The sequence below is a fragment of the Sitodiplosis mosellana genome, unplaced genomic scaffold (assembly GCF_009176505.1).
Source record: "Sitodiplosis mosellana isolate CC-2019 unplaced genomic scaffold, AAFC_SMos_1.0 Smas_scaffold_6181, whole genome shotgun sequence".
NCBI classification, from domain to species: Eukaryota; Metazoa; Arthropoda; class Insecta; order Diptera; family Cecidomyiidae; genus Sitodiplosis; species Sitodiplosis mosellana.
The window spans coordinates 4,345,313-4,369,206 of record NW_022601422.1 but is presented as its reverse complement, the minus strand read 5'-3'; the positions used below and the strand labels follow the sequence as shown (position 1 = coordinate 4,369,206).

General features: G+C 37.1%; 6 protein-coding genes across 16 annotated transcripts in view; 4 read left to right on the top strand and 2 right to left on the bottom strand.

Moving 5' to 3' along the window:
• Positions 1-457: 457 nt before the first annotated feature.
• Positions 458-4,903, bottom strand: LOC129576189 (tetratricopeptide repeat protein 7B). Of its 5 annotated transcripts, none has more exons than XM_055460876.1 (7): positions 4,600-4,903; positions 3,890-4,204; positions 3,538-3,817; positions 3,346-3,457; positions 1,859-3,269; positions 1,549-1,781; positions 458-1,446 (listed from the first exon to the last, which is right to left on the bottom strand). In XM_055460876.1, exons 2-7 carry the CDS (start codon positions 4,011-4,013, stop codon positions 1,117-1,119), a joined length of 2,490 nt encoding a protein of 829 aa, XP_055316851.1. In that variant the 5' UTR covers positions 4,014-4,204; positions 4,600-4,903; the 3' UTR covers positions 458-1,116. The 5 variants fall into 5 exon arrangements, with proteins under 5 accessions (XP_055316851.1, XP_055316847.1, XP_055316846.1 ...); XM_055460872.1 differs by having other exon boundaries at positions 4,344-4,661; XM_055460871.1 differs by having other exon boundaries at positions 4,353-4,661.
• LOC129576194 (aminoacyl tRNA synthase complex-interacting multifunctional protein 1-like) lies at positions 4,720-7,136 on the top strand. The gene is made up of 4 exons (XM_055460889.1): positions 4,720-5,082; positions 5,142-6,022; positions 6,094-6,541; positions 6,659-7,136. The coding sequence occupies exons 2-4, from the start codon at positions 5,948-5,950 to the stop codon at positions 7,030-7,032; spliced, it is 897 nt and encodes a 298-aa protein (XP_055316864.1). The 5' UTR covers positions 4,720-5,082; positions 5,142-5,947; the 3' UTR covers positions 7,033-7,136.
• On the top strand, positions 4,831-5,594 carry LOC129576239 (aminoacyl tRNA synthase complex-interacting multifunctional protein 1-like). Its single transcript, XM_055460946.1, has 2 exons — positions 4,831-5,082; positions 5,142-5,594. The coding sequence occupies exons 1-2, from the start codon at positions 4,831-4,833 to the stop codon at positions 5,592-5,594; spliced, it is 705 nt and encodes a 234-aa protein (XP_055316921.1).
• An 83-nt stretch (positions 7,137-7,219) lies between the features above and the next one.
• Positions 7,220-13,315, bottom strand: LOC129576188 (anillin). 4 transcript variants are annotated; one of them, XM_055460866.1, is made up of 8 exons: positions 12,562-13,315; positions 11,925-12,251; positions 10,465-11,860; positions 9,996-10,248; positions 9,540-9,735; positions 8,948-9,467; positions 7,935-8,859; positions 7,220-7,778 (listed from the first exon to the last, which is right to left on the bottom strand). In XM_055460866.1, the coding sequence occupies exons 1-8, from the start codon at positions 12,586-12,588 to the stop codon at positions 7,664-7,666; spliced, it is 3,759 nt and encodes a 1,252-aa protein (XP_055316841.1). In that variant the 5' UTR covers positions 12,589-13,315; the 3' UTR covers positions 7,220-7,663. The 4 variants fall into 4 exon arrangements, with proteins under 4 accessions (XP_055316841.1, XP_055316843.1, XP_055316842.1 ...); XM_055460868.1 differs by having other exon boundaries at positions 10,480-11,860; positions 12,562-12,902; XM_055460867.1 differs by having other exon boundaries at positions 10,465-11,854; positions 12,562-12,878.
• Positions 13,203-14,064, top strand: LOC129576198 (biogenesis of lysosome-related organelles complex 1 subunit 1). Its single transcript, XM_055460896.1, has 4 exons — positions 13,203-13,336; positions 13,400-13,472; positions 13,584-13,716; positions 13,802-14,064. Exons 1-4 carry the CDS (start codon positions 13,276-13,278, stop codon positions 13,910-13,912), a joined length of 378 nt encoding a protein of 125 aa, XP_055316871.1. The 5' UTR covers positions 13,203-13,275; the 3' UTR covers positions 13,913-14,064.
• A 568-nt stretch (positions 14,065-14,632) lies between these two features.
• Positions 14,633-23,894, top strand: part of LOC129576191 (WAS/WASL-interacting protein family member 2) — a 24,144-nt gene continuing 14,882 nt past the window's right edge. Inside the window, exons 1-2 of one of the 4 annotated variants that reach the window (XM_055460881.1) lie at positions 14,633-14,836; positions 19,972-20,044. Coding sequence is in view for 1 of the 4 variants with exons in the window: in XM_055460879.1 (XP_055316854.1) it covers positions 23,092-23,126 (35 nt within the window). In the remaining 3 variants the exon portion in view is untranslated. Of the gene's footprint in view, positions 14,837-19,971; positions 20,938-23,079; positions 23,127-23,894 lie in introns of those variants that run through there. The other 3 variants (XM_055460880.1, XM_055460882.1, XM_055460879.1) reach the window with 3 other exon arrangements.

Sequence of the window (23,894 nt, the reverse complement as noted above, 5' to 3'; positions counted from 1 at the left end):
ACAACACATGAACAAATTTGAATTTTGAATTCATTCTTTAATGTATTTTGAAATTCTTCTTATTTTTTGCAAAATGTACGCGAAATTCTTTTCACGACCGTGAAAAAATTTGTTCAGACAAAACGCATAGAAGAATGAACTCAAAAACCAACTTTGTTCATGTGTCGTGTTGATATTGGAATGAGTTAGCTGTTTTATACATCAAAAATCATTATGCTTACAATTCAAAAATAAAAAACACCATACAAATATCACCTGAGAAAATTTCACCGGAGAAATTTTTTCATTTCACGAGGAACTGTGTACTTAGCTTTAGTTGAAAAAAAAAATAGATGGATTTTTTATTAAGCAAGCACTGCTCACTTGAATTTACTGAAAATTATTCCATAAAAATTGGTTAAATATCGATGAATCTTCTTATTCCATTTTATTTGTTTGAAATTTGAAACCAAATTGGTGCAATCAATTGAAATCTTTATTTTATCTTGATTTTTTTTGTATGGACTTACTTCCTTAAAGGAAGTTCCTTTAAATCTAGATATTCGAAAAGTGTTCATTTTTCTCTTGTCTTTTGAGAATAAATGTTTTAATATTTTTGTTTCTCTCTATTTTTTATGTGAAAAAACAGTTTTTCCTGCTTTTGAACGATGAATGACTTTATACCTTATTTAACTTATTAAACCCGAATTTGTTTCTCTCTCTCTCTCTCTCTCTCGCAAGAATCAATATTTTCTTTCTTAAGTTAACAATAAATTATATAGAATATATAACAATCAACAAAGGGGGAAAGTAACTCGAACCGTTAATCGAACGATAAATTCCGGTGACACTTTTTCATTATTATGAATTAGAAAAACAAATGAATACACAATCACAATAGAGCTTGCAGCGTCATGTGACTGGCATTAAAATTTAGTGATCAATCTTCTTTTCCGTCAAATAGAATATTTCCTTTTTTTTTTTTTTTCTTCAAATAGATATAATATGGAATTGACACGTACGACAAAAAAAAACATTAACGTGTACTTTGCTTTGCATATCTACAACATTATTTAAGATATAATTGTCTCTCTTAATTTATACAGATTTTCTTTGATAAAATGTTAGTATATGCTCTCATTCGAATGTTATTGCAATGGTTGTGAACGGAAGAACTGGACAGGTCGGTTCCAATTGAAGAGCGGTGGCCATGCAGTCAGCCGATGCATTGTAGTCACCAAGTGTTTCCATCACTTTGCCAAGGCTAAACCAGATGTTTGGGCAATTTGGATCGATTTTTGCCGCATCTTTTATCATTTTCTCGGCCAGTCGTGGCTCGCCTAAAATATGATGTGTTTCGCCCAATGCTCGCAGTGCTTCACTGTGGCACGGATTCGCTGATACGGCATTCAAGAAACATTGTTTTGCATCATTCCACTGTGATAGGTGCACATGGATTTGACCGCGCTGTAAAAAAAAGCAAAAAAAAAAATTGTTTCGATATCAATTTATGTTGATTAATCAACTCAATGGAAATGTCTGATGAATTTGCGGCACTCTTTTGCTTACCATGTACATAATATGATGCGATAGTGGATAAATTTGTGAGGCTTCTTGAATACAAAACATTGCTTCATGTGGTTGATCGATGGCTATATAAACGTCGGCTAACAATAGCCAAATTTTCAACTGAATCATCCATGCACCTTGTGGCCCTGGACGTGGACTGAATGAACTCAGTGATGAAGCCGCTTCACTTAGTGCCTGCTCAACTCTTGATGCGGCTAAAGAAGCAGCGTGTACTGAAAATAGAATCATTTTGCATGACATTGGAATTTGGAATTTTGATTTCTCGAAGGATTTCGGTTGTACAACTCACTTGAATCCTTGTCGGACATTTGCGTGGAATGCACTTGGAACACGCTCCTAGTGTCCGAATTTCGTTCGTCACTCCCATCGGCGCCATTCGTTTGTGAATCGTAAAGGTCACGCCAGATTTTCAGCATTTTCTTAACGCTAACTAAAGCTGTGTCGGCATCCTGTAAATGGAGTTCTAGGTGTGCTTTCACGTGTAATAAATTTAAATTGTCTGGAAATTCTTCGAGAGCATCTTCGGCAACGAGTAAGGCTTCGCGCGGTCTGCGATTGGCCGTCAACAGCAATGCAAACAAGTGTAGACTGTTTGCGTGTTCGGCTCGCAGTGACAGTGCTGTGCGAATGTGAACGAGCGCATCAATGATATTGTAGTTTAATGCATGCTGCAATGCTAAATAATACTCGGCTAAATGATCGTTTGGATCTTGTTGAACGGCTTTTTCTAATGCTTCTAATGCGAGTTTCGAGTACTTTTCACGCGTTGCTTTCAACGTTGTATTCGAAGCCAGCTGTTGAAAACCAATGCCAACGTATAGCTGAGCACGTGATGGACGCAATCCTTTTGTATCTTTGTTCAGCGCTTGTTGAGCCCATTGCAAACCATCATGAATTTGATTTAACGTTTCGTAGCAAATGCGTGACGACATCAAACATGGGATTGTGTCATGTTGTGTAAGTTTCGATGATTCTTTCAATGCTTTGACCGCCTGTTCATTACGGCCCAGTGCCACTAGGCACAATGAATACTGTCGCCAAATGTGTTCTTCGCCAAACGAGAATTTGAGCGCTTTTTCAAACGATTCATGTAACAAACCAACTTGACCCCATCGCATTGATGCCAGTGTCAATAGATCGTATACGGTCGTTGCATTTCTAAGCGCATGCTTACGTGCATCACGAAACTCTGGACTTTGCGATAGAACAGCATCCCGAACAGCCAACGCTTCCGAAATTAGTAGCAGCAGTATCGTTTCTTCGGCCAAGTTTTTGGGTAAAAATTGATTTCGACCCGCATATTTCTTCGGCGTCCATAAGCGACGCTGTGCAGCCACACTTTTTGCGGGCGTTGGAATTGAAGGTGGTGAATAAATTGTACCCGATACACCGCGCAACAACACTTCGGCCAACTGTCGTGCCAATGTTAATCGCAATATTTGCGTGGAATGTGTTTCGATGGCACTGAGCATTGATCGATATCGTTGAATGGCTTCTTGTAATTTACCCGCTGTGATGAGCACCAGTGGAGCTCGTTGCAATGCCGTTTCTAAGATGGCGCCCATTTTTCGATTTTCAGATATTGTTGACGATGGTAATGTACCAGTCGATGACACTACGGCCACCGTTGACGCACCCACCACATCTTGATCTTGTAAATAAAGCAATCCCAAATCGGCCGCACGCTCAAAACATGTAATCTAAAATGAATGGAAAAATTATTAAAATAGAAAAAAAGAGGAAATTTTCACAAAAAAAATGGCAATCGAAACCAACCATTTCAGTAGTCCGTTCGGCTTGTTTGAACTTTGAACCACCTTTGTGACCTAGATTCTCTAAACACAATCCTTTTATTGCATACGATTCAGCTAGGATTTTTAAACTCCTCCTGAAAATTTCGATGGATAAAATGAGCATTTTCATCAATGATGAACCATCAAAACACTTTAAACAAAATTCCACACTTACAGCGTTAATTCCTTTTCCGACAGTGAATTCAATTCAGCCTTTGAGAAATTTTCTAAACTCTCTTCATAATCGCCGCATGCAAAAAGTAATTTGGCCAATAGCAGATGAGCATCCAGTGCGATGCCCGCCCTCTTTCCATCCTCACCAGTAACTAAGTTTAAGTAACTCTTTGCATCAACCAAACCAGTTTTGGCTTTTGCGAAATTGGCCTCAATCGGTGGATTTTCCTCTAGGAAACTCTCCAACTTTCCTTCGCCAATCAAAAAGTTTGCCAGGCATTCTATATGTTAAAAATCGGAAATATTTAACAAATGCCAATAAATCGCGTCCAGAGAAGAAAACAAATTATTACCATAATTGGGTGATCCAGTTTTGAGCTCTTCGGCCAACTCGATGACTCGTTTCCATTTGGCTTCACTGCGGCAACCTTCGATAGTTGTTTCGATTTTTACATTATTTCGATTGCGATTCGCCATATCTCATCTAATAGTTTATCGAAATTGTCAAAATCACAAAATTTCACAGTACTAAATGCGAATGGTGGATGATTTTGTATATTGCGATATAGCAGCCCTGCAAATGCCTAATGGAAGCATATAACTTTGTCAACACTATCGACGACGACGACTACAATTTTATTTTCTTTTTCAAAATTGAAGTGGAATAACTAAAAAAAACACCATATAAATAAAATAAAAACAAAAAAACGGATCAATTGTCAGCAAGTGAAATGTCAAAATGACACCATCAAGATGTTAAATGTCTTTTTGATGCACTAAGGTGACAAATAAAGCAAGAAATCTGACTTGATTTACAAATGAAAAAAATTGCAAAATTTGTGTATCGTAACGTGAGAGACTATGGTTCATTTGTCACTCAGTATGCGCTTCAAAGTGTCTGCACAACCACAAACACTGCACATTTTTTTTTCTATTCTTCTGCCTTCGAAAAGTCAATTGGATTTTATCATTGACTAGATATGGTTTGGGCTCTGAAATCACTATTTAACCTAATATACACATAACACACAGCATCGATAAGAATGATATGTGTGACACATACTACGAAACAAAAAAACCTTCAGCTAAACACAAACAAATTGTGTGTCCTCTTATCATTCAACCGACTCAGTAAAGAATTGGGCACTTTTCCATGGCAGCTGTCAAAAAATGCGTAATTTCGTATTTCGAATTTCATTTAACCAACAAAAAAAAAACAATTCGATTTAACCACAATCTACGCAAATCGGGAAGATTCTCACGAATTTTCCAAATAAGAAACAACAAAATAGAAATGATGCAAGTTACATTCACACGGAATTTAGTGCGATTGGCCAAACCATCGCTGGCCAATCAATTTGAACGGCAATTTAGTCAATTGCGTGTATTAACACCATTGGTTAGTTCATTGGATAGATTTTTGAAACCGACGACGACAACAACAGTAATGCGTGATTTCTGCTCGGAGCAGTCCAAAAAGAAAAAGCAAAAGAAGAACCCACCAGCTGTTGAGCATGTTGGTCGTTTGGACTTTCGCATTGGAACTGTAAGTAGTGAGAGTAAGATGAGAAGCATGAAATTGTTACTAATTGTACCAATTTCCAGATTGTTGAGGTGAACAAAGCTCCGGATGCCGACACACTCTATTTGACGAAAATTGATATTGGAGGCGAATTTTTATCCGTTGTTGCCGGCCTCGCGAAATTCCTTACAGTCGACGAATTAATTGGACGGAATGTCGTTGTTTTGTGCAACTTAAAGCCATCCAAACTCCGTGGTCACTTGTCGGAAGGCATGATTATGTGTGCAAAAAGTGGCGATAAAATGGAAGTGCTTGAACCACCCGCAAATGCAAAACCTGGTGACTTGGTCTACTGCGAGAGCTACGAACGAACTATACCTGATGGAGGACGTGACAAAAAGAAATTGTACGATCCATTAGCTCCAGATATGGCTACAAATGATCAACTTGTCGCCTGTTACAAAGGCTCATATTTGTACGTTCCCGACAAGGGAAACATTGTTACTAAGTCGCTAAAAAATGCAAACATCACGTAAACACATTGAACTGTTTTGTTTTCTTGCATTTCCTAGATTTTAGTCATTCAGCCGCATTGAAATGTTTTCGTTTATGTTAATTGATAAAGAAGAAAAAATGAATTTTACTTTAAAAAAAAAACCAAAGCCGTTGTTTTCATTGTATTTTCTATTTTGAAGCATGGAAACGTTGACGTTGATTACGTTGGTAACGAGTTTTGTTGCTGTCAATGTGCATCACTATTTGAGGTTAAGTCTTCACATATCTCATTTTACACACACAACACAACACAACAGACCGATAGCGATTGTGAGAGGAATTTATGCCGGATTGCTTTTGTTCACAGATTTTATTCATTTGTTAATTGTACAAAATGAGTTCGGAGCTAAAAAAAGTGGTGCAAACCAATAAGACTGCCAATACAACTCTAAACGAGCTCAATGTACAGGTATGATATTACAAATCAAATTAAATTGAATTGAACTGAATTAATTGACATAAATCAATGATTGTTTCTAGTTTGGAGCAATCAAAGCGAAGAGCAATGAGGTTCGAAAACAACAATTACGAATTGAAAATGAAAATTTGCGTCAGCAAATCGAATTGGCCAAGCAGCAATTGATCGATTTGGAAACTCGCAATGGTAAAAAGCAAATTCCGGTACCAAGACAAAGTGCCACGAAGCCATCTGTTCAAGTGAACAATGTTCAAGCGCAAGCATCACCAAAACCAACAGCAAATGCGGAAAATCAAGCGGCCAAACCGTCAAAAGATAAAAAACCCAAAACAGAAAAAAACCCATGGAAGAAACCAGAAGCTGGTGAAAAGGCATCGGCTGCTGAAGAAGTGATTGATATCAGCCGACTTGATTTGCGCATTGGTAAAATTGTTGAAGTTCAAAAACATCCCGACGCTGATGCTTTATATCTCGAGAAAATCGATGTCGGAGAAGATAAGCCGCGTACAGGTAATGACAAGTGGATGCTTGTGTTAGTTGCTTCATTGACTCCATTCAAATGCTTAAGCATTATTAATTTATCGTTTCATTTTGCAAAAATACAACGTCAATTCTCATTATTTTCAGTCATTTCGGGTCTCGTAAAGCATGTGCCGATTGAAGAAATGCAAAATCGCCTACTCGTTGTGTTCTGTAATTTAAAACCGGCCAAAATGCGTGGTATCCTATCCGAAGGAATGGTTTTATGCGCTTCAACACCGGAAAAAGTTGAACTTATCAATGTTCCACTGAATTCAGTACCTGGCGATCCAGTCTATACAGAAGGCTATGCTCGCAATCCAGACGCTCAACTAAATCCAAAAAAGAAAATTTGGGAAACAATCGCACCAGATCTTAAGACCAATGATGATTTGCTTGTGTGTTACAAAGGTGCCCCATTGTATGTGCCAGAAAAAGGGCAACTCAAGGCACCAACACTCAAAGGTGTCAATGTTAAATAATTTGTTTATTTTTTGCTACAAAAAAATATTGAACCAAGAACATTCACTCAACTGGCAATCTATTTCTTATTTAAAAACAAAATAAAATGCAGTTTTGCACAATATTTTTGATGTGTTTTCTTTGGTTTTATATTTTCAAAGAGTTTTAGACACTGGAAGAATTAATTAATGAAGAATGAATGACACATTTTATTTGTTTGCAATGAGATTACGTATACTTTATTCTAAATGGCCACAAACATGTGAACAAAAAAAATTAAATTGTCGATTTTTTGCAAGAAAAAAAGCCGATTATATATAATTAGGTTATTAAAATAATACGGAAAAAAGTACATTGTTACGGGGGAAATACATTTTTGTTGTTGTTTTGGAAATGGCATTTGTCTTTTGCCTGATGGCCCAATTGACTATGGGCTGAATGATTATCGTGTGATGGCATTTTTGGCGAATATATTTTTTGTTCAAGAAAAATTTCAAACAGAAAATGATTTTCTGCCTTTTTTTTGTAATGACCACTTACATGCTAAATAATGTAAATATTTAGATTTTTGTTTCAAACTATTTCAAGTTTATCGTTTTATGTTTTGTATATAAAAAAAACAGTAAAAAAAATATGGATACTGATTCGGTTTTATTTAGATGATTGTCGATCGGAATTTCCCCAAGCTCGCATCAATGCTAACGTCTTGTTGAAATATGCGCACCATTCGTCTCGTTCTTCTTTTGTATCGGCTGATAGTAAATGTCTGTGGGAAAAAAGGGTGAAAAATTGTGTTGTTGAAAATTTGTTGAAAGAATTGTTTGAAAATCACGTCATTTCAAGCTAAATTTGTGGCACATGAAAAAAAAAATTGATTCAAAATTTCTAAAATTATTTCTTAAAATTTCGAAATGACATTTACCTAACATATGAGTATTCGCCTTGTGTTTGCAAAAGCATCGAGTCTTCGTCATCATCCCGGCGTAGCCGTTTTAATTCAATCATAAGTGTGTTTAATCGTGCGCACATTTCGCGTGGGGCCGTTGAGATTTTGTGTTGTTCACAAACACTTAAATCCAATGAACCAATTGGTGGTTTGGTACGTTCATCATCTGGGTATTTCCAGTAGCTCAAGATGCTTCCATGCAAACGACACCAACGACGATGCCATGCACCAAAACCGGACACGTCTTCGAACATGGTTAAAAATGCCTTGTGATCAATGTTGACCGAAAGGGCACAATTGATTTTCATGTGCACCGTTCCCACCAATGGTGTTATGTCCGGTGCAGATACTTGATTCAACGTCCATGTGTTGCGTTGCACTTCACGCAGTGAAAATATAATAAAGCCATAGTATGCGAAAGCGGGTGCTCGAACAGCATTCGGACCGGCTGGTGATTGAGTTGGTGGCATAATCAAACTCGATCCAGTTTTCTTGCCTTTTGGCGTCTTAATCACACCCTTCTTCTCTTTTTTGATGTGATACTTAATTTCATGTGGCAACGATTCGCGCTGTGCGATCATTCCATAGATTTCGAGCGTTATTTTAAAGTCAGCATATACGTTGTCCAAATGCAATTCGCCGGGAAATTTAACGGCCAACAGACCAGGCAACGTCGGAATGGTTCTTGTGGCCAGAACATGTTCATTGTATTTCAACAAGCACACCAAATGATGACCCAATATTTTCTCTTCCGACACTTTCTTCACATAATCTTCGCGCAATGGCAATACAATGTCTTTGATTGTGAGACGACCGCACTCTTTTGGTGCATCTTGTGGACGTAAGCACCGCTCGACTTGTAATCGTTGCACTTCTTGTAAAGCGGCCTTACGACTGTGAGCTGAATTTTGAAATGAAAAGAATTTATGTTCGTTATATGAGATTTTTCCAAATTTGTTCATGACTATCATCACTTCATCACTACTTACATGCAACCAAAAGTTTCCATTCGGCTACAACAGATTCGGTTGATCCGGAAAATTCAAATGTCGATGCACAAGTGTTCAAAGCATTGCTAGCCTGTGCAATCTGTTGATGTTGAATATTAACATGATCCATAAGTTGTCGGATCTTTTGTTCGACCAAATCCTCTTGTGCTCGAATGTGTTTCGTTTCTGGTGTGCACTTCTCGTCTTCATCGTCAAAATCGGTATTGTCATCGGTCGTTGATGGTTCATGATACATTGGCTGTGTATTATGCAGTGGCTTATGAACACTGGGCGAGTTTTGTATTTGTTGACGACGATAGAAGCTAACGGTATGTGTCAAAGTCACCGAATTATTGTCATCCGATGGATTCACCGTCAATCTTGATTTGATTGGGCTTTGGAATCTGGAGCTGTGTGGTTGACTTGTTATAGCTTCCTCTTCAAATATGGTCTCTTGTTGACGATTCAATGGTTTACGCTCATAACTAAAACTATTCGATGAAACGGTACCTTTTTGAATCTAAAAATTTCGTATGAGAAAAAAATCAATTGTTGAACTCCGACCGAATCAGACAAAACTTATTTCACTCACTGTATTTCCTCTACGATTGTGACGATCCATATCGTCATCTTCCACATTATCGATGGCTTCATCCAAATATTTGTCAAACTCACTACCATCCGAATTGGTACTTGTAATCGAACTGTCTTCATAATGAACATGACGGCCACTGTTATCGCGACGATTGGATACATTGCTAACATCATCTTCGGAATCCATGATGTAACTGATTAAAATAGAAAATATTTTCCGTTCAATTTATTTTGTTTGATCAAATTTCTTTGCTTATTATTAAATTGATCAAAACGAAATTAGTCCATTCAAATTTTGAAACTTTGAAAGTAAGCTCATTTTAGTCTAATATTAAAGTTTCTAAAACGAGGCATTTTTACGTGCTAAACACACGTTATACCTAAACCATAGCGTATAAGCAGCCAAATAACCAATATTGAGTCAAGAGTGAATTTTGAAGCATAATCGCATTACCTGTCCTCTTCTTCGCCTTCATCGCCTTCATCTTGAGAACTGTACATGTAGCGATTCATAATTGTGTGTTCGTTATCCTCATCTGTGTATGCTGGTTCCGGGGTATAGACCTCTGGTGTACTTCTTTCGGCTCCAGATGATTCGATGTCAGAAAGTGCTGGATAAGCATGACCACTTTTTGGTGGTTGAACTTTGATGCGTTTTACATTTTCCAAACTTCTTCGAACCTGAGTCGATACGCCGAGATTTTCGTCTAAGAAAAGAAATGAGCACATTTTTTTTGTTATAACACAACATGTTCCTTTTCCAAGATAAAATAGAAAGCTTTGATATGTTTCTAAAGAATTTTGAGACATGTCTTTCTTAATTATTACAGACTGTACTTACTAGATACCAGAGCGGATAGAGCAAAAAAGTCGAACGGTATGGATATTTATTTGCTGTATCCGTGCTAGTGTCTAGTACTTACCACTCAAACGCTTACGCCCATTAGATCCAACTGATTTGAAGAGATTGTCTGGCATCGGTGGTGCTGGTGGTGGTGCGGCTGGTTCCTCATCGGCTATGTTGTTGAATCGATTCAACACGACATTCATCTCTTGTTCACGAATCTTGCGATTTTCGTGCGCAATACGAGATTCAGAAATGGTAGCCGGAGCCGATAGTAATGCGGCGACTGTTTGACGAATTCCCGATCCAGCAGCGGTGGACTCAGCTTTGGTGGCTTTGTTAAAATTATTGATTTTCGATGGTGATTGCGCGACCGATGGAACCGTAGTGCTGCTGATCATTGGTTGTTGTGGCGTTGTGATCACTTGTTTCACATTTTCCGATGGCTTTTTATCAGCCATAATCTGTTTGACGGATGCCCCAATTCCGATGGCACCTTTTGGAAGCGGTGCACTACCCTTGTTCTTCTCGAACAATGCCAATCGTTCTTTCAATGACATTTCAGCTGGATCTTTCTGATTTTTTGCATTGCTAGTGGTTGATGCGGTTGCGTTTGTAGCACGTGAAGCGCTTGTCTCGAATATTGCAGCACGGCCAGATACCAAACCTTTGGTAACATCAACTTTCTTTGCCAGTGGCGGCTGTTGCTTGATATCAGTCTTTGGTACAGCGCCTTTGCTGGCCAAAGCTGACATGCCGGATGGTGGTTTTAATACATTTGAAACCGTGGTGTTGATTTCTTTTCCGTCCGTTTCTCCCTTAAAATCGTACTCTAACCGCTTGTTTGTTGTGTCGCGACGTTTGAAACCCTGCGACTCCAAACTGTCCATAATACTTTTGTCCCAATTTAATTTCTTATTATTTAAATTCTTATTATCGTCCGTTTCCTTCTTATCAAATGTTTCGATTCGATTTAAAATCGAACCGGTTGCACCTCGTTCGTTTGGTTTTCGTGGAGATTTTACAATTGATTTGATACCACTGACCGTTATTGATTCGTTTACTTTCGTTGCAACATTGGTTTGATCGTTCGAATTCGTTTTGTGTGCACGATTTCTCGATGTCGATTCGTCTTCCCATTGGTTATAGGCATTGGCCAATTCGGTGAGTTTGTTGGATTTTTTCAATTTTGTACCCGATCGCATTTCATGCTCTTGTTCAATGGCAAATGCAGTTTCGGTGCGATGCACTGGCGATGATAAATCCTGTGGATTTGAATACAAAGCGCCCAATCGATGCAATTGATTACGAGATGAATCACGGATACATGACGATGGTGCTGTGGCGTTTTCATCACGCTCTGTGGCAATTTCTTCACGCTCTTCGATGGCTGTGATTTGTTTGCGTTGCTTTTGAATCGTATTCAATACTTTGCCTTCACCATCCAGCTCTTGCTCTTCCACCTCGACCTGTATCTAAGAAATTCATTTTAAAATTCTCCAAAATAAAAGAAATGGTTAAAAATGCTGGGAAAATTACCTGCACATTTGGCCCAGTGGTTATGTTAATTTCCAGAGCCAAGTCTACATTTTCTTTTGCATCGATGTTCAACGCATTTTTCATCTCACCCACCGAATTGTTCACAGTGCGCAGTGCAACGGCACGACTTTTTGGTGCTGATGGCGATGTTAGCGATTGCTTTCGATCCGTTGATGTGCGGCGCCTTGGTGACGCCGATGCCGCTTTTGACTTTGTTGAATGCTGTCGCGACGATGTACCGATGACATTACTCTCGGTCAATGGAACCTTTGACATAGTACTTATGCCGAGCTTCTTACTACGATTCTGTGCATTTTCCAGAAATCTCTGCAATTTCATGAGAGTAAATGGACCATTTTTAGTTTGTAATTGATTTCCACAGCAATGGTTGAAAGTTCAAAGGTGAAAACAAAAAATGGAGAAAATGTACTTTGAGCCCAAACGCCTAAACAATAACTAACAATACAACAAAATAGCAACATCCATGCAAATCGAATGCACTGAAACGCATTACACACTTTTGTGCCGGTACCCAACAATTGTTTCGGTCAATTTGCATGGAAAAACTGCGATAAGTTTCCTCTACTGAATATGTACTTTTTGATGGGTTTTTCAAATCCAAAAAATATGCACTCACTTTTGTAAACTGATCAATGTCATCCATTTCGTTTGGAATGTTAGATTTTGTTTATTTTTTTCACACAAAAATATGACGTTTTTACTATTCACTGATGCACAATTTCAATTTTTGCACACGCTAATTAAATGTTCGCTTTTGTTTTGTTTGTCAAATGTTAAAAGGAAAGAACTTTTTTCGATTTCACCCGTTAATCGTTGATGATGCACGTCCGGCTAAATTCAATGTTTATACAGTACTTGTGACATACGCGTCCAGAATGCGAATAGCAAAATCGACGTTAAATTATTTGAAAATTTCAATTTTGATTCGTGTATGAGTCGTTTGGTGGCGCTGCTCATATGTGACATACTGTAAATGTTCATGATTTCTTAGGGAAAGAAATGGGTAAAACGTATTTATTTTAATGAAATTGATTGTTGTAACGAATTGTCATTTATTTTTAGTAATTTAAAAATTGATTCCATTGGTTTTCGACGATTTTGTCAAAGGACTTCGAAATCGAAAGCCATTTTGCAGAGGCGTTTAACGGACTTTTGTCACTGGAGTGGGTTTTTATTACGTATTTTTGAAGTGTTTGCTATTGTTTAAACACACGGAGTCGTAAAATGTGACAGTATAAGCTGGAGTGTAGTTTTTTTTTTTTTAATTTGGAAACAACTTGTCGATTTGATCCACAATTACATAAACAAAAAAGGCTTTTTTAGATTCGAAATGTTGTCATCTCTTGTTAAGGATCATCAGGCGAAGCAAGCTGCAAAAAGAGAAGAATTGGGTAAAAAGGCAATTATTCGATATTCGTTTTTTGAAACCTAAATAATTTATTTCATTATTGCAGAGAATAATCGAAAGGAGGCAATTGCAGCATCCAGTGAATTAACACAAGCACTCGTTGATCACTTGAATGTTGGGTGAGAGTTTTGGGCAATTTTCTTTGATTTGTCCGTTTTATATCCAAAAATTGTACGCGTAATCGTTTAAATGTGTCTATTTGACTTTTTGTCGTCTATTTGAATTTTCAGTGTGGCTCAAGCATATTTAAATCAAAAACGATTGGACGCTGAAGCAAAACAATTGCACACAAGTGCAATAAATTTCGCAAAACAAACGCAACAATGGATGGGCCTAATTGAAGGATTTAGCAGCGCACTTAAGGTGACTATCAGACAGTGTCTGACAAACACATACAATTTTGAGAGAAGAAACATTTTCATACAATGATTTCTTCTGTTTATTACAGGAAATTGGTGATGTAGAGAACTGGGCACATAGCATCGAAAATGATATGGTTTCAATTAATGAGACTCTGAATTTAGCCTATAAAAAGAGCCGTGATAGTACAACACAATAGGCCATACAGATATATTTTTTATTCTATGATAACATTGACAGTGTTGTTACCATGAAAGCATAAAAATAAAACTCTTTTCAATAAAGTACTGAATACTGAAAAATTGATTTTCTAAACTCGTTTATGATGACATTCGTCAACAAAACAATCAAGTCTTGGGCATTTTCTTTTTGCATCTTTTTCAACAGAATATTATGAACATATAAAACATCAGCCAAAAATGCAATCCTCAATTATTGCGAGAAAAAAAAAATCATAATTCGAGTATTTTGTTCGAGTGTTAAATCACCATCGGTCGGCTGAACGCACCCCCTTTGAATTTATTGACATAATGCATTAAAACTCATTTCAAAACGTAGCACAACCACAAGCACACGCATCAACACGGGCACACGCACACACTCATACTCCACTTACATACATCTAGAGAGACATACACAGGCGCGCTCGACTTCAAACCAAGTGGCAATGATGTTCGATATTTTGAATGTTCACATCTCGCAGAGCAGCGAAACTCATGATTCGCCTTTGTACAAATATGTAGACACATCCATGTATAGGATGCAGCCAGCAAGTACACGATGTAATGGTATGAGTGTGAATGTGACCGTGTATATGTTTGACATGTCTTAATATACATATATATTTTTCTCTCACACAAAGTCTTCACCACATTTCATTTCTGTCGTTGTTTTTTTTTTCCTCTTTTTTTTCATAACACATAAATAGAACGTATTTCGATGATGTCGTGTCGTCGTCGTGGTTGTCATTTAACGTTGTTGTGTGTTATCGTAAGAAATTAACCAGAAAGTAGAGGAGAGAAGAGAGAAAAAAATGAACGTGCAAAATTGTGTGAACTGGATTTGATCGTGGCGACTAAATAAAATAACCATTTTCATCCAAAAGCAATCTTTATTTTGAACAGTGAGTAATCAAATGATACAATCAACCAACCAAAAGAAAAAAATAAACAAAAAAACCCATCAATACAATCGAAATGTTTCTTGAAAGAGTTTGTAAAATGTGAATAAAGGCCAACATCATTTCAAGTAAACATCGAGTGTGTGTGTGTGTGAAGAGGCAAAATATTTTTTTTCTTCTTTCTTCTTTCCCGAGAAAAAAAATAATATACGATCATTCCGTAGAAAATTGCAAATAGCGTAATAAATAAAGCGTTTTTATTAATAAAAAAAAAATAATTCTGTTTCGTGTTGCGTTAAGTGTATGTGTTGTAGCGATGAATCAATGGTCAAAGGAATGAGAATGAATTCTAAAGAAAGAGAAATAAAAGTCAAGATTCATTTTGAAAATATCAACAACAGAAAAATGTGTGCGACAGAAAAAAAAAATTCCCCAAACAAGTGAATTGCACCGTACGAATGGCAACGAAATGAACAATTCGATAAATCAATGTTGTGGATATGCATTTGAGCTAAAAAATACTAGGTAGAAAATCATCAAATGATAGACGCAGAGTTTTGCAATTTGATCGGAAAAAGGAGCAAAATTAAGTGCCCAGACATAATCCAGTGGCTAGATTCTCTGCAATGGAAAAAAAATATGTATCATTTGATTGTATGATTCCTTGCGTTGGACAATTTGTGTAAAATTTTACTCCAAAAGTCACTTGGTCATACATTGGAATAGTTGTGTTGCGCTGTTACTGTTGTTTGTTTTTCAATATATTTCAATATTCATTCGTTTGACATCTCGCATGTCTTAAGGCAAGACACTTTTGCGAGAACTTGGACATGGTATCACACAATTTATAGTGTATCACACACTGTATGGCGTATATGGAATTTAATGCGTGGTAGTTGTTATGATGTGTGAGACATGCTTGTCGATGACCAAGACATGCTAAAAACAACCAAACCGAAAATGAATATCGTTTTTTTGTTTCGTTTCAACTTGCATCGCAACATTGTCAATCGATTTAAATGGCATCAAGTGTAACTGTGTTCGAGTATTCAATCGAAATGAAAAAAAAAAAAACAGACAATTTAAGCCATTGTGAGGCTCTTCGTGTTCTTTTTGTCTCTCGTTAGTTTCAACGGCAAGGTGCCATATGTGTTTGATATTGAACCATAAAAAACACATTTGCCGAAGATTTGAATGCGCTCGAAATTGGAACGAAAACAGTCATATGGCCATGCACAGGCTCAAAGAATATGATGTCGAATCGAGTGTTCAAGAAAAAAGTCCATACACTTGCGGCATTGATACAAGAAAACAGCAGCAACTACGACAGAAGAAAGAAGTATAACGCATACAGTGTGTGTTGGGTGCATTGAACAGATTGGGCCAGTTGTTGATGTGTGCATTTTATTGTGCGCAATTTTTTTTTTCTGATGCGGCACACATGAATCAAGAACAAGCATAAATTCACCTTCTGCCAAAATGAGCGAATAGAATTTTAAACGCCAGTGTAATTACAAATGTAGTCGACCTCAAATTCGCAATGCTTCAAAGAGAATAAAAGCAGTCACCTCAGTCGCAGCCCATTCGAACTAAACAAACAAAATGAAAATGCGAAACGAAACAAAAATCAAATTTTGCTCATCGTTATTATTAATAAACGTAATTTAGATAGCTGTCAACATGTACGGATAGTGTAGCAAATGCATCGATACAATTGAATTCGTGTTTGAGTGTGTTTGCGTGCGTGCGTGCTTGTGTGTGTGTGTGTGTGTGTGTGCTAAGACCTTCCAATTGATTCTCACACAGAAAAAAATCGAGCGCGAACAAATCGACAAGAATTTCAAGAATACTTTGAACCTTTTTGTGCTACTAGTTCTCTGTCTCGATGCTGCCCCGTTTGTATTACTCGATATTGTATATGTCGTATAACGTTTTTTTTTTCTCGTCTTCTTGCTTGTTCTTGCATTCTTATTCGTCATCAGACGGGTGCTTCAGTGATAAAACAATGCTAATGTTTTCATTTGATCGTTTTGCTCGACCGACTCAATTGACGCAAGTCTCGCTCTCTCGCGATCAATTCACAGGGTGCACTATATATAGTAAGCACATAGCAAACATTCAACAAGACACAAGCGATAAACGCTCGGCTTGTGGGCACATCTCCTACAAGGAAAATCATTTCATAATTAGAATGCTTGAAATAAATCTCATCTGTTTTTTAACTATGAAAGAAAGAGATTCACGTAAAAAAAGGCTGACCTCCAACAATACGATTCCGGCCATCCTGTTATCAATTTGTTTACATAACGAATAATTGTAAATTTCTAGTAAATCTTCTAGTATTTGGTAGATTGAGTACAAAATAATTTTTTATTTCAATAATCTCCTCAACAATCGGAATAATTTCCATTCAAAGTTGATTTTCCGCAAATAGGAAATGAAACGATTATCCAAACAACGACCCCATTTTTGATTTCTATTGAAATTCATCTATCATTCAATATCGACATGAATACAGCCTTATTTTGTTGAACAACAATGCATGTGAAAAATTCATGGTGACAAATCGAGTTGTAGCCTTCACTGGAATTGTGTACGTCATAAGCGTCATTTTTATAGTATATCAAATGAACTGACACATTTATTATGGTTAGGATTGTGAATCATTCTTCTCTATGTGCGTGTGGTTTGTATGTGTGATGGATTTTGTGAAATGATGATGCAGAAATGAAAGTCCGATTGATTGATTTATGATCAAAGGATCACCTAAAATGCATACCCACATACATGTATCCATCGTGTTGTGTGCTAAAAGAGGATTTACGTCAACTTCTGAAGTACATTTAATTCACTAAATATGATTGTTGAAAAAGTTGACTCATAAATCACAACATAAGTAAATTGTTGCTGGACATTTATGGTGTATCGTTTTGTTGGATTTATCGCATTTTAACAAGGGGCGTCGTAAATGACTGTATTATCCGAAGAACGCCTGCAACAAGGTCTTCTGACAATGTGACAAGTGTATTTTATGCATACGAAAAATGTGGTCGTTGTATATGTACATTGTACAAGTACATCGGCTCATGTAGCTGGTGAACTGTGCAACAGATAAATATGCACATGATAACTGAATCATTTCGACCGAAAACAATGTCACAAACGATTTGATTGTTGTGATTGTTATTGTTTTGAATTGTTGCGCTTTGTGAAGTTGTGGAAGTGAATTACTCATTCAGTTGATTCATGTAGCGCTCGATCAATACGATCGATGAGCATGGCAATATTTATGTAAAAACCGAAATTGTATCGCTTAACTGACTCGCTCCATTCGTGCATGACTAATAATTTCGAAAAAAACCACATGTACACACCGAATTCAGTTCCTCGTTCTGCTGTTTTGTAACATATAATTTTCAAGCCAAAATTCCGATTTTCAGTCCGAAAAAAAAAAATGCCAGTAGATGTGATGGACCTTAGGTCGCAGTGAAAAAAAAACACACACACACACACATCAACTTCAACAAGCAAGTAACCATTTTAACAATGAAGAAGACGAGTGAAGAAAAAAAATCGCACACATTACGTATATACACGAGAACGGGAGCCAAGCGCTTACTCATTCTCGTTCGCAACAAAAATATCCAAGAAAATGTCAAAAACAGTTGAGAAATAACGAGAACGGCCACGAAATAAAAAGAAAACACCAACACTGTTGTTCGCCTTTATTTGAATAACTCTTTTTGTATTCAATGTTTTTTTATTTTCGCTGCTTCTTCATGTGTGTTTGCTCATCATGTGTTCCACACCAAAAATGTGTGCTCGAAAATATCGAAGCATTGAAGTTTCCACACTTTTGTTTCGGTTTCTTTTTGTGCACGGTGTGCGATGTGTGTCTGTGTGTATGGAATGTGTGCCGACGCGATTTTTGGCATTTCTGGTGTAGACAAGGCATGGATTCATTCTCGTTTCTGCAAACATGAAAATATAATTGATAAAGCGTTTCCATCGAAATGAGCAATTCATTCTCATCGGCGATGGCTCATCTCCCTGCAATAACAACAACAACAACAATAATAATAATAACGCTGAAAAATCAGCCAAACGCTCCGGCATTTACATAACTCACCATAAAAGAAATTCCGCACTCAATTGACTAACAAGCTAGGTTACCTCATGGAAACGTGCATACATGTGTACTGTTCGCTTTTTTTTCAATTGCTTTCCTTCTCGTAATTTTGTACTGAACTTTTTTTTTGTGTTTTATCGAGAGAAAAAAAAACCATATTGAGTCATCCAGATAATGATATCAAAACTAATAAAAGTGCACCAGATTAAGAGTGATCAAAATATTGATATGCATGTCGGTTAAGAGTGCGGTGTGCATATCGTGCTCCTCGTTTGCGATTAACCGACCAACCATCCGACCGCCCGCCCGCTCGTCCGTTCACTCGCTGCAATTGTGTTAATTTGAAATTCGTGTGTCGTGCATGAATGGAAGTTTCGGATATCTATGTAAAGAAGTTCCGTGTGGCTTTCAAAATTGTTATACTACATGCATTTTTATAATAATAAATTTTCTGTTTGGAGTTGTGGCCCAACAGCGAGTAACGAGCGAATGAACCATGGCGGGCCGCGCGATTCAGTGGGAGAAACGAATGAATCGGCTGTCGAGCTGAACGTAAAGCAAAGCGAACACCACAATCACAAAGCAGATAAATCAAAGTGCGACTATACACTTCAGTCATCGCTAAGCGAGAGCTCATTGCCACTTGACTTGAATATGGTGTTGACTACATTTGTCATCTATTGAGCAATTCACGTGTTTTTTTTTTCTTTCTTTCTTCTATCTCTCATTAAAATTTTCAAGAAAAAATGAGCTTCTACAAAATGTATAAGGCTCCAACTTAAGCATTTCTTGTCAATTTGAATGTGAACATTTCATTCGGACTGTACGTTGATTGTGTGAATAGAGTGTATGAAGTGAATTTGGAATTTAAAAAAAAAACTGACGTCAATTGTCGTTAATTAATCGAAATGATCATTAGCAATATTTTCTGACTTTAGTCAAACCACTTTGAGTATTGAGATATTCTAAAAGAAAATTTCAACAACAAATCTTCTATTTTGATTTACAGAGCGCCTAAAAATGGTCATGGAAATTTGATAATCGCCACGGAGTCATCGCCAAAAATCAACAATCAATCAACCGTGTGTATTTTGGCTCACATAACGAGCTCAACAATTTTTTTTTTAATTCACAACATCGATCCAGAATGTATTAGACTAATCAACAAACACACACTCCACAGATGGTTAAATCTGCAATTGGTGTCGTGTTGTGAAACCGAAGCAAGCGAGTGAGAGTGAGTGATTAAGAGCAAGAAAAATGCAACTGTGTTATGTAACGAGAAAATTTGTTGTGCAAATAAAGTCATAAATAGAAGAAGGAGAAAAAGAAGAAGAAATACACGATTGAAAGTCGCCAAATCAAAGAGCTAAAGAACCATTAACCTTGGCGTTGCAATCCAGTTCGGATGTCAGAGTGAAGAATAGCGAAATATCAGAATTGAAATGAATTGTGATAATATTTAGTGTTTTTTCTTTCTTTCTTTTTTGTTTAATCGATAAGATGAGTGTTTTTGTTTTTAGTTCAAGTGGAAAGTGACAAAGAGAATATATGAACAAATTTCTCGATGAGAAATACATGACAATAATAAAAAAAAAATGCAAAAGTCAACGACAATATGAACGGTTTGACAATGTTTTGGCCGGAAAAATTGCTCAACACGAACACAAAGTGATTGGCACGAGCAAAAGAAAAACTCTCCAAATTCATAACCAAAAATTGAAACACAGAAAAACAAAACTTCGTCTGTCTGTCTGTTAGACATCGCACATCGAACACAAATTACAAACGAACAAGTGCAACAAAACGAACGATAAAGAAAACAAAGAGAATAAATCATAGCACAAAACACAGTGATAGTGTATGTTTGTGTGTGTGTGTGTGTTTGTTCGTGTGTCGCCAAGGATAACTTTATTCACGGCGCTTAAACAGTTACATCTGTTCCATTTTGCATTGGAATTCCGTGAATTTTGAGGTAAGTGCTACGGGGCATTCTCTCGCTCTCTTTGTTCAATCTTGCTGTGTGCGCTGCTTTTTTTTCTCTGCTCATTGCATTCGATTCGAATTCTGTGTCTCTGGTTTTTAGGCACTCGTGCTCAAAAATACTCTTTAATTAAATGTGAGCACTCGAGAGAACAAGTCGTTCGACTTGTTGCGAATGTAAGCTGAAATGAATAAGAACTACGTCGAAAATCGAAATAATCTTACAGAAATGTGTGTTTGAAGTTTTCACTTGATCTCGCGTTTCTTTCTCTCGGTCTCTCTTTCTTTTCCTCTCCGGCTATGCTAGTTTCATTGTCGATTCCCTTTTCGCTACGGCTTCGCGAAACTGCCTCCCAAATAGAGAAATTTTTGGCAGACACACACAAAACGTGCAGCCTACAACGATGACAATGAGTTAAGAAATTCAAGTACACTCAATGCATTGCTTGAATAAATAAAATGTTCTATCGGATGCGGTAGCGGAATATATACACTAGAGAAAAAAAACCGATCCGTTACGATGACAATGAATTGCCTTAACAACAAAAAAAGCAATGTATGTATGCAATCATCTCATCAGTCGTTACATCGAACAATACTCGTTAGAGAGTAAACGTAACTATATATTGATATATTTGAAAAGAAAAACAAAAACCAGCAAATACTTTATCGAAAGAAAAAGAAGAAGAGAAAAAATCAGCTGCGAAATCTATGCGAAACGTTGAATAATGTTGAATGTTGCTGCTGCGATCGTGTTATATGGCATATCGAATGGAAATCAAATAACGATAAAAACAACGCAACAAATTACACTTTCAAAGCATTTTTATTTAGACATAAATAATTTATTGGACGTTGGTAGATCATTACGTTGGTGGCCAATGGATCTTTCTCCATCATCGTCGCCGCTTAATATTGAACGAAAACAAATAGCCTCGCAACTCGCTAGCCGCCGTATATAGTACAAATCATGTTGCTGTTCCACTGCCACTAACCAAATGCAACCAGAACTAACAAAAAAACATCGACACATACGCTTCTTTCTTTTCTCTTCTCTCTCTCTCTCTCTCTCTCTCTCTCTCTCTCTCTCAACAAGTGCGTTCACATTTTTCTCTTCACGTTTATTGTCTTATTGTTTGCTTGGTTCTATGATTCCGTTGTTGCAATTTTTCTATTTCGCATATATGCGATCACTTCATTTTCACACGTTCTCCGCATCTTTCGGTGTGCATTTGAATTAATTAGCACGAACGTGCGCGCAAGTGAGTGAGCGCACACTGCAGTGCGCTTTTTTTCATTCATTCATTCATTTTTCTTCGCCTCGATCACGGTGATTTTTGTACATTTTATGTTGTAAATGACACACTGAAAGCATATATACACTCTATCATTCGCATTGTTTTTGGTTTCTTCGTTTCTATATCTTTTTCTTGCTACTTTTTTACTGTACTCTGCTATCGCTCTGTTTCGCATCTGTTCACAATGTGTTTGTTTCGGTAGTTTCTATTTTTCTTCGCAAGCAGCGGAAATCGCGCACGCAACATAGTCCATTTTTTGAGTCAGAAATAATCCAAGAAACGCCTCCCCGAAACAAAATGAAAAACCACAAAATTTTTTTATAAACTCCACAAAGACCACGAATACAAAAGGCACTTGAAGAAGAAAGAAAAAGAATATGTTATTTGCATATTAGTGACTTGTCACATTTGAGCGTGAGTAAACACGAAATTCCAACGGATTTTCTCTCACTTACTCATAGCATTGTGAAGAATGAGTAGATTTTTGGTCGTTTTGATTGTTTCAATTGAGTGAAACGGCGGTCCAAAATGATATCAGTTGGTTTGTGCAAATCAATATCTACTTCATGCTCTTTTCAAATCTAACGCGATAACATCCAACTGTTCTTCTAGATGTCAATGCAGAAGGTTATATAATACGTTTTAAAAACCAGTCTGCATCACAGAGTCAAAGTCGGGCAGCGTCGAATCACATGCCAGTCCCAGTTACACGGAACAAGTGCCATCGATGTGCATAAACATTACAATTTATCAAGTGCTTGAGGGGAAAATCGTGTACATTTTTTTTTTCATTTTGTTATTAGATCATGGGGTCAATTCGCTATACAATCAATTGCAAATGAAATTTTATGTGGTTGGGGTTCAGTAGCGGAAACATTTTACGGTTAGTGTGAAGGAAGCAAAAATATGCCAATGTATTTTAATTCGATTTACAATGGTTGTGCTGTACAATTTGGACAATGTATTTGTTTCTGTACACTCGTAGTCAGCCGGTATCAAATAAACCTGCGCAAAGGAAGTAAAAAATATGAAGAGGAAGTTTCTTGATTGATCTGATCTGTCGGTAGAGCATGGAAAAAAATATGTTGAGCGCCGCATTTCGGAAGCCAATTCAGAAAAATTATCACAGCAACTGAATGCTGGAATGTTCTAAAATATCCCAAGAAGTCAAAAAAAAAAAACCAACGCGTTCAAGCCAAGTGTTAATACCGTCATTATTATTCTATCGCGTGCAATTATGTGTTATAGTTTTTTTTTTATCAAGCACATTGCTATTATCATTTTTGGTTAATTGATACCGTAGCTACGCCAATGCTGGATCAGTATATAAAAAAACGATCGAGGCCATATCGATTGTCGATTCGTCCAATAAACTATTTTAATATTGCGCATTATTTGCGCTTGCAATCTTATCATTTCATTTCTATTGATAAATTAAAAGCTATTCGACAGGCGATGGCAAAGCGCAGCAGAAAATATGAGCAAGCGAGCAAGAGAGAAAGGGAGAGAGAGAGCGAAGCTGGAATTGCGTACGTAACTTAATAACATCGAGAAATTCCGATGAGTAATCGTAGTGATTCGCGCTGAATGAATCCAGCAAAAATAGAGAGAGAGAGAGAGAGAGAGAGAGAGAGAGAGAGAGAGAGAGAGA

What these genes read in the sequence shown, in the direction of transcription:
- LOC129576188 (XM_055460866.1), bottom strand. Translation starts at nt 12,588, where the DNA reads ATGGATGACATTGATCAGTTTACAAAA. An exon ending in ACATTGATCAGTTTACAAAA is followed by an intron (nt 12,252 to 12,561) that starts GTGAGTGCATAT and finishes ATGAAATTGCAG; the next exon opens with AGATTTCTGGAAAATGCACA. An exon ending in CCACTGGGCCAAATGTGCAG is followed by an intron (nt 11,861 to 11,924) that starts GTAATTTTCCCA and finishes TGAATTTCTTAG; the next exon opens with ATACAGGTCGAGGTGGAAGA.
- LOC129576198 (XM_055460896.1), top strand. Translation starts at nt 13,276, where the DNA reads ATGTTGTCATCTCTTGTTAAGGATCATCAGGCGAAGCAAGCTGCAAAA. An exon ending in GTTGATCACTTGAATGTTGG is followed by an intron (nt 13,473 to 13,583) that starts GTGAGAGTTTTG and finishes TTGAATTTTCAG; the next exon opens with TGTGGCTCAAGCATATTTAA. An exon ending in GATTTAGCAGCGCACTTAAG is followed by an intron (nt 13,717 to 13,801) that starts GTGACTATCAGA and finishes TGTTTATTACAG; the next exon opens with GAAATTGGTGATGTAGAGAA.
- LOC129576189 (XM_055460876.1), bottom strand. Translation starts at nt 4,013, where the DNA reads ATGGCGAATCGCAATCGAAATAATGTAAAAATCGAAACAACTATCGAA. An exon ending in CCGAACGGACTACTGAAATG is followed by an intron (nt 3,270 to 3,345) that starts GTTGGTTTCGAT and finishes CATTCATTTTAG; the next exon opens with ATTACATGTTTTGAGCGTGC. An exon ending in CGCATCATATTATGTACATG is followed by an intron (nt 1,447 to 1,548) that starts GTAAGCAAAAGA and finishes TTTTTTTTACAG; the next exon opens with CGCGGTCAAATCCATGTGCA.
- LOC129576239 (XM_055460946.1), top strand. Translation starts at nt 4,831, where the DNA reads ATGATGCAAGTTACATTCACACGGAATTTAGTGCGATTGGCCAAACCA. An exon ending in TGGACTTTCGCATTGGAACT is followed by an intron (nt 5,083 to 5,141) that starts GTAAGTAGTGAG and finishes ACCAATTTCCAG; the next exon opens with ATTGTTGAGGTGAACAAAGC.
- LOC129576194 (XM_055460889.1), top strand. Translation starts at nt 5,948, where the DNA reads ATGAGTTCGGAGCTAAAAAAAGTGGTGCAAACCAATAAGACTGCCAAT. An exon ending in TAAACGAGCTCAATGTACAG is followed by an intron (nt 6,023 to 6,093) that starts GTATGATATTAC and finishes GATTGTTTCTAG; the next exon opens with TTTGGAGCAATCAAAGCGAA. An exon ending in AGAAGATAAGCCGCGTACAG is followed by an intron (nt 6,542 to 6,658) that starts GTAATGACAAGT and finishes CATTATTTTCAG; the next exon opens with TCATTTCGGGTCTCGTAAAG.